The 9,077-nt window shown below is 37.0% G+C and overlaps 1 protein-coding gene across 1 annotated transcript in view; it reads right to left on the minus strand.

Moving 5' to 3' along the window:
• Window positions 1–2,727: 2,727 nt before the first annotated feature.
• Window positions 2,728–9,077, minus strand: part of LOC138146063 (transmembrane protein 163-like) — a 7,014-nt gene continuing 664 nt past the window's right edge. The window contains exon 2 of the mRNA XM_069067758.1: window positions 2,728–3,077. Coding sequence (XP_068923859.1) covers window positions 2,917–3,077 — 161 coding nt within the window. The 3' untranslated portion in view covers window positions 2,728–2,916. The remainder of the gene's footprint in view (window positions 3,078–9,077) is intronic.

A 9,077-nucleotide genomic window follows, 5' to 3' on the forward strand; every position in this document is an offset into this window, starting at 1 on the left:
CACACTGGATAGAGCACACTGGATAGAGTACACTGGATAGAGCACACTGGATAGAGCACACTGGATAGAGTACACTGGATAGAGCACAGAGTCTGGAGTGAGGGAGACTCCTCTTCCTGAGTTCATCTGGCCTCAGACACTTACTATCTGTGTGACCCTGGACAAATCACTTAACCCTGTTTGCCCCAGTTTCCTCATTTGTAAAATGAACTGGAGAAGGAAATGGCAAACCACTCTAATATCTTTACCAGGAAAACCCCCTAAAAGGAGTCACAAAGAGTCACACACAACTTAAAAACAACTAAAAACAAAACATATATAGAGAGATAGATATAACTGGTATACCATCCTGTGGCTGAAATTTTTAAATTAAGTATGTATATGGCATGCCTGACAGGAGAAGCCTCTATTTCCCAGAATACTTAGACCCAGAGTACAAGCATGCACTGAAAGAGAATAAGGACTCTATTTCCCATGACATCATATAACCATGACACAACCATTAATGAGAGAGAAATATAAACTTTTGAAAAGGAAGAAGAGAGTCATAAGGGAAAACAAAGATAATGATGGCAGAGTCTGAAATGTTCCTAAGACCCTACAGAGCAAGGAAAGAAAACATCTAGGGTACTCTGTAACTGCAGACTTACTAGATGAATGAGCAGAACTGCAGGAATTGTGTACACTGAAGTGTCTAACCCCTTGTCTCTGGCTGCAGAGAGCCTTTGACCAAGCCTTCCCTATAAGAATTGTAAGCCTATGGAGGTAATTAAAGCCCCAACTACTGGGGAAAAGGAGTGGATATGAAGAGGCCAATGTGCACAGTGATTGTTTTCTGTTGCTTTACTATGTATTTCTACCCTAAATATCTACCTTATATTTTCAATGCTTTTTCTGGCCTGGAACTGCTATTATGGTTAGCCATTATATACATGGGATGCGATTAACTTTGGATGTTCCCAGAATTATCTCAGTGGGATCAACAAGCCACGGAAGTGATTTGTTGAAGAGAATCCCGATGCAAAAGATCTGGACCTGTGTGAGCCCAGAGTTATTTTAAAACATGGACTACTCTGAATATATATATATATATATATATGATTTTTTCTTAATATTTAGTGTTAAAGATAAGGGAATAGCATATACTGTTCATGCTTAGCTAGAACAATTGCTAGGACAAAAGAAAAAGAATCCTTTGGGGGGAAAATCTGGCATTCTATTTCCCAGTATTTATTCAACATTTTTTTATTAGGGGAAAGGGGGATATGGGAGTAGCAGTAGTTTTCCATTACAGAAGAAGAAATATGACATTTGTAAGATAATTGCCCTAATCATCATCAAGCTTTAATGTGAAATCTCTATTCCCTAACAAATATTTTTTTCAACATTATTTCCCTATGCTACATCTAATATAGTCCTCCCTAAATAAAAGAGATTTCCTCAATATATCTTTATATTTATTTCCTCAAACACACAAATAATAAAGCAACAATGGCTTTATTAGGCATGGAAGTGCTTGAATAGCCATTATGTTCCTTCCCAGTTCGAACATCTTTCATCCCCTTTACACATGTAAATTATGAAGTCTGATCCATAGAGTCTAACACAACCACCACAATTAAATTATCCTTGGGGGAAAACAGACAGGCTTGTTTATCTGATTTCAGCTGGAAAAGTGAAGAGGGGTGAGGATTCCAGAAATGAGAATTTCTCTTGATTAGATTTCTAACTCCCTCATAAATGTTTATACTCTCTAATGCATTGTAGCCTACTTTTAAATGTTTGTTTCTGGAGCCAAGGAATGGTATGCATTTCTAATATAAAACGACTTCAAGTAGTATATGCCAAGTTTTACAGGGAGCATTTGGTCAAATTCTAATAATCCCTCTTGGGAGCTAACACCAACTTCCAGCAGCAGGTCCGACACTACTGATTAGAATAACACACATGCTGGAGCAGCTTCTAGAAACCATAATTTCCTTCCCTCCACTACTACCACCCCCCCATCCACATATTATATATACACAATCACTTCTGAGGAAAGTTGATTCAGACATCTTGGATGATATACGTCATTTACAACCTAAGTCTTTCTGTTATGGCGATAAAGTAATCTCAAAAGGGAAATAAATTGTTCCCTTCCTCCACACACACACACACACACACACACACACACACACACAGTGTTTCTATATATATGTGTGTGTGTGTGTGACTGCTTAAGCACATGAATCTCTTAATGAATAACAACATCCACTGTGCACAGTTCTCATTATGTCAAGCATTTGAAAAAGAAATTCATGCCATGTAATTTTTAAATGAAAAACATTATTTTCTACACACAGAGGAAATTCCATTTTCTTTAACTATTTGTTCTTGATTGAAATTAATGTTTTCCTTTTAGTAGATACCACAAACTAGAGCAGCATACCATAAGAATCTTATTTTTTAAGCAGAAGAAAAGCTGAAATTTTCACACAATACCACACCTATATATATATATATATATATATATATATATTGGTACCAATAAGGAAAGTGAGAGAAAATATCATGCAGTGCTTCATTCATCTGTCTGTATTAGGTTCAAGAGATGAATGCCAAGGATATGTATTTGTTATATTTGTCATCCGAGACTGAATACAACAGTGTATTTTTCCTTCTGAAACTAATAACAACCATATATTTTCATATATATATGTATATATATATATATATACATTCTGATTAGCACCAAAGCCTCTACTGATTTCTTCTTAACCTCACTTTCCTCTACTAAAAAGAATAACATATCTTTTCCTTATTTTACTAAGATGTAAAGACCATGACTCCACCAGAGATCTACTAAAGTGTTCCAAATCATCTTGAACTAAAAGAAAAGGGGGTGCCTCCTAATATGAGCATTTTTTTAAAAGGCTAGTGTTTATGTATGGCTTCACAATTCATCCAATACTCACTAAAGGCAGCCACTGCCAGTGCCAAGGTAACAATGATGGAGAACCAGGATACCCATAATGCCTTTTTTCTGTAGTTCTGAGCTTCATGAGGTTTTAGTCTTGTGCTGCTTTCTAATAAACCTGACAAGAAAAATGAAGAAAAAAATTAATAAACAGGGAACTCTCTTAAGAAACCTATAACCAGATTCAGCAATACCTAATCAATTCTTGAATGTAAATTTGGCAACTTAGTAGTTATATTATTTCTTTCAGGTAATGAGGTCATTAAAACCAATCTTAAAGACTGATTATGATAATTCTACCCTTTATATATGAAGATAGTGTCGAAGCTCCACTTTTAAGAAGCTATAATCTCTCAATTATTTTTTCCAAGCTTTGGAGTTAATTTGAATCCATCTATCCACCTGATAAACTGGGTAAGTGCTATCTAGTACTAACCATGCTGGAAAGCAATGAATTAATGATAAAATTCCTGTTTTTCCATAATCTCAACAGCCAAAAAACCTCAAATGAGTTTTCCCTTTTCTTCACTCTTTTCTTTACATAACTGAGTACCTGGTAGTTATCCAATAAACTTAACAAAATAAACTTCAGAAAACAAAAGTAAATAGTAGATATTAGGAATTTTTCTGGAAAACTTTTAAGCTTCCACAAATCAATAGACTTCTAGAATATAGAAAAATAAAAGTGACTATGTAGAAAAGATTCCACCCAATTTCCTACATTCATGATACCATACATTATGAACATCTTTTATCATTGATAAAACCAAAGTATTACAGGTACCTAAAATCTGAATCAAAGATTATGTTCACTATAGCTTCAGTGGTCATTGTAGTTTATTATACTCTAATTCTCTGAAAATTCGTCATTCATATGTCTCTATTATTCAAAAGCTTAATTCCCAGCCATTCTAAGTAAAATGGGATTTTACCAAATCCATGAAGTAGTAGTTGAATGTATTCCAGTGCTCTAATAACCAGCTAGAATTAATAAAACTACCCCCAGATGCCCAATATATAAGCAAAAATGCCCTAACATATTGTTTTCTAATAAGTAGGCTAAGAAATGAAGTATTTCTTTTACAAATCACATATATCACATAGTATTTAAATGAATGGGCATCAATTAGCCCTTGATACTTTCATTTCATCCAAGGAAGTAGGAATCACATGGGAATTCTACTTCTTTCTCAGTGTCTGGCACATAATAGGCACTGATCAAATGCTTGTTTATTGACTAATTGATTCCAAAGTGATTGCTTATTAAACAAAGGAGGGAGAGTGTCAGAAGAGAACCAGGCCACACCTCTGGGAGTTTAACTTTCTAAAGCCAGTTAACTTATTGTGTCTAGAAGTGCAGCATATTAAAGCAGACAGGTGCATTTAGAAGTGGTAAATATAAACACTGCCACAATTATTCTTAAACTATCTCTAATAAACCCACTCTGATATAAGAGATCTTTTCTCTTGTCAAATTTTGCTGTGGGAAAACATAATCTTAATTTCAAATACAGCACCTTTCTTTGTCTAATCTTTCCTAAATTGTAGAAAATTGCCCCTTCTTACCTGAATTTTACCATCCCATTCATGTAAATGTTAGCTATGATTACCCAGGCTGAAATGAAAACCTCAGGGATTTTTATTGTCCTTCTTCCTCTCACTCCTATTGCCCCTTACACCTACAGGATTTCTCTGTGCTACCCTAGATCACAAAATTAAAAAAAAAAACTTTCATCCTTACTACTAGATTCTCACTACTGTATAAAACTAGATTTGAATATTAACATCACAAATCTCTGAAGCACTGTCATAGGGTAGATGCTTTTGACAATGACAGTACTTCAGAGGTTTATCTGCTGAATGGGAGGCTAAGGTTTCCTTTTAGAAAAAAGATTTAAAATTCAGAAAGGAACTATGAAGATTTGAGCTTTCTATTTAGCCCCATAACATTTATCCTCATTATGATGAATTTACTCACTGCCAACAACATGCCGGGCATCAGATACAACATAAGCTTCTTCTCCCACACCAGTCAGCCAACATTTGCCTGGAGGAATTTCTAGGAATCAGAAGGTATCTTTCCAATTTAGCATCAATGGTCTACCTCACCACCCACCCACAATGAAGCTGCAAATGGCCTCAATCGTCAAAGTATAATTTTTTTTTCCTCTCATGAACCAGCTCCTTATTCTCTCCCCAATGACAGTTACTGCTGTGAAGACAGTCCTGGAACTGATCAGCCTTCTTTGTTTCTACCAATCCCTTCCCAACTCCACCTTTAAAAAATTATTTGAGATTCCACCCTAAGAACACAACTGAGCAGAGAACATGCTAACCCAGCAGTTAGTCTCAGAGATTAGCTACAAAATGCAGAGGGAAGCATGAGACATTCCCAACTTTAAAATACCAGATTTACAAAAAAAGACCTACCTATATCCATCCTTCCTACACTTGCCCCTCCCCCCCGCCAAAAAAGATATTCAGTCATACTTCCTGCATATTTTCACTTTTCTTGACTACCAAACTAATATTTTATAGGTTGGGAATTCATTTCGGAATTAGTTGTCATTCAAATACCAGTGTAAATTAATCTACTCCAACTGCTTTCTTCTTAACTGAGTGCTAAGATGAATTTAAGTTATAGTCAAGGACTAGTGGGAAACATTTTGGCAGGTAGAGCAGGGGTAGCTAGGTACACAAAGAAACTTCACCCATTTCCAAGTTTCATCTAAATCTAACTCTGCTCTAAGAAAAAGGAAAATAGCTAACATGAATATGTCACTTTAGGGTTTGTAAAGTGCTTTACGTATATTATCACACTTGATCTCTACAAGAATCCCATGAGATAAGAGGTATTTTTATCCTCATTTTCAACTGAAGAAACCAATACTGAAAAAAGTCTAAATGATTTTTTCCCAGGATCCCACAGCTGGTAAATGTCTGAGGTAGGATTTAAATTCAGGTCTTCCTTATTTCAAGTTCTTCCACAAAGCCACCTATCTGCTTCTGGTAGACTTCCTTCTTCAAGGAAACATATGCCTGCTTCTCTTTCCCTCCTAGTTCAACTATAATGTGAACTCCCTGAATGAATTTTTGGGCTAGTGTAAGAATAACATTATCATTCATTTCTAAACAACTGGCTCACAGTCAGCCTAATCTATGCTTAGAGCTCTGAGTAAAAGGATTGCAATAGCGGCATAGACTAGAGTCAGAGGAAGAGGATTACAGGCTCACAGGGGAAAGATGGAACCTCAAGGAAACTGAAGCTCAGGGAGGGTCAGTGATTTTTGCTGAAAGTCATACAGGGAATAAGTGTTGAAAGCAATTTTGAAATCCAAGTCCTGTGACTACAAAGCCAGTTGTCTTTCCAGAGAGAGTGTGTGGGTGGCAGCAGCAAATCCAGATGATCCCCATTGCCCCAATACCAGGTAGTTTAAATCAGGATCACAACATTAACAGTCAGGATTGCTGTAGATTCCCTATTCTTAATAACTGAATGCCAAAAAAAATAGAAATAAGGTATTCAGAGGCCTTCTTCAAGTCAATGGTAAAATAATAATAATATGAAATTTCTTAATAATCTCACTTTATATATGACTTTAGAGCACAAAAAATCACTTTCCTGGTAGCAACACTATAAAGTAAACAGTGCAAGTATTATGCCCACTTTAAAATGAAGAACCTAAAACCAAGGGAGGTAAAAAAAATTTTTTTAAAGGTTTGCCCTAAGTCACATAGTCAATAAGTAAGTTAGATAAGATTTGAATCCTGATCTTCTTCTTCCAGGTCAAATATTCTTTTTATTACACCATACTGTTTCACTTTAAGAAATGAAGGCAGAAATGCTGCAATAAACTTTCCAAGATGAAAATATGCTTTGTTTTATAAAAAAAATGAATTCTTCAACTTTAGCTCTTTGTTACCCACAATATGGAACATAAATCAGGTTTGACTTTTTCCTCCTTTTTCTTCCTTTGAAGAACCTCACTTGCTTTGTATTTACTTTACCTTTCAGTTTCAAAAAGCAAGAGAACAACATCTTGTGGCAATTGAGACAGCTATATTGCAAAGGATACTTAGGGCTGGATGGGAGAGAAGCAGGAACAGGAAATCCAAGCTATTGTATTTGACATGCACTGAATTCACACACTGACATATTTCATGAACAGGCAGCAAATTCATTCATACTGCTATAGAGTGAGGGGAAATGAAAATCAGTTTACCAGCAAAAATAACCTAGAAATTTAATTCCCAGGAGTGAGAGATTTTTCTCACCTTTCTGCTGCAAGTTACAAAATGTAACTTGTCATCATACTTTTTTAAAATTATCATTTTGAGGAGTAGGGAGAAATAGAACATCTTTTAAATATAACCTGCAATGCTACAAAAATAAGCTCAAGGCAGGTGACTGGCTTCAGTTCAAAATAAGATCTTGGGTTTTCATTTGTAAAAAATTCTTCAAAACTGATATGCTACCTGCAAAGTCTCTTATAATATTCCTTTACATAATGTTTTGTTAAGTATATGGGAAACAGGAGAAGGGTAGAAATGCCAAGGCATTTGCAGAACTCGGTGCATTTGGAGCAGTTCCAATTGTCTGTAAGCATCTCTGCTGATTGTCTGGAAGTTGCTGTTTCCATTTCATTCTATTTGAAATTCTACAGTTTTAAAATTCAGAAGTAAAAAAATGGGAGTCGTGTATTAGGATATTAAATATCAAATAGGCACATAGTTGAGAGAAGCTAGAAATGGTGCATAAATCAGATAAGACTGAAAAATGCAAATTGATCTCAACCTACAAAAGAATGCTTCTAATAAAGATTTCTAAATCTGGAAAGGCTAAATGAGTTGAATTTCTCCAGATGACTGTTTGTAAATTCTGTCTCAGTTAATGAATAGATCCAGTCAGTGACTCTGTTAAGACAACTAAAAATACCAAACTGTAAAGTCCATTTCTTGAGAAACCAGTGGCTGCCTGGGAAAGAAAGGAAGTAAGTAAGGGTACAGATGAAGCAGAGATCTGGGTTCTGCAAATAGGCTGAACCTGAAAATATGAAAGGAGGCGCAAGGGTGGAAAAAGAAGAAAGGAGAGGAAGATAGGAGCATCATCAAATCTTTGCTGTTTCTTGAAGTTAACTGAAAGGATTTGAGAAGTCAAGAGTTTAGGTTTCATTACTGAAAACCATTATAGGAATGTGATAATACAACAGATGGGGTGGGGGGAGCCGGGAAAAGAGAGGAGAGTAACTGATCAATAATAACCACCGAGGCATCTTATGTTGCCTCCATATATAAGCTCCTGGGTTTTAATTTCATTCAGCAAAGCTCTTGGATTCACAGCAGTCGGGAGCCACCTTTGTCCTCTAAAATCGTTTGCTTCTCTCTTTGCCAAAAGATGGGTCAGGTTTGCTGCCCAAAGAGATCCACTATGACTTGGGACATAAAGTACGTGACTACGCAGTAGAAATCGATTTGAGCAGTAACACAAAGAACGAATTCTCTCTCACTACCTTGTCCCTTCCTTTCTTTGATACTCCCACACTTGTCCTCAAGTGTTGGAACCCAGAGCCCTCAGCTCTGTGGTGGACACAGCCCTAGATTCGAAGAAATAACCCGGAGAAGCTAAATTCGCGTTTGGAAATATTCAAAAGGGGAACAAGCAATGACTGAGTAGAGAAGCCAAGACCCCACCCCCACCACCAGCAGATGGTAAATACCCAATGGTTTGGCAAGGCCACGGTGGAGGGACCGGGATGCGGGCGCGCCTCTGGAAGGAGAGTTGTGCCCAGGCTACCAAGGAAAAAAGGGAAACGCACCCACCAGCTGGACGGCTCCAACTCTAGGTATTTCCAAGCAAGGATGCATGGGTTCCAGGGTCCCAAGGAAGCCCCAGCCTCAGAGTATAGAAATGCCTCCCTCAAACTTTTTCTGGTGGAGCAGGATGGGGATGGTTCCTAGGCGTGGTGCTGAAGGGTAATTGGTAGAAAACCGAAAAGGGACGTTAGGAGAAAGCTGGCCACATTGGTGGAGGGTAAGGGGTTGGAGGGTACCCAAGAAGAGAAGAGGACGCACACACACACACACACACACACACACACACACACACACACACACACAC

Source organism: Petaurus breviceps, unplaced genomic scaffold, assembly GCF_028583685.1.
Source record: "Petaurus breviceps papuanus isolate PSGF00001 unplaced genomic scaffold, PetGlider_PUasm1.0 90752, whole genome shotgun sequence".
Taxonomy (NCBI): domain Eukaryota; kingdom Metazoa; phylum Chordata; class Mammalia; order Diprotodontia; family Petauridae; genus Petaurus; species Petaurus breviceps.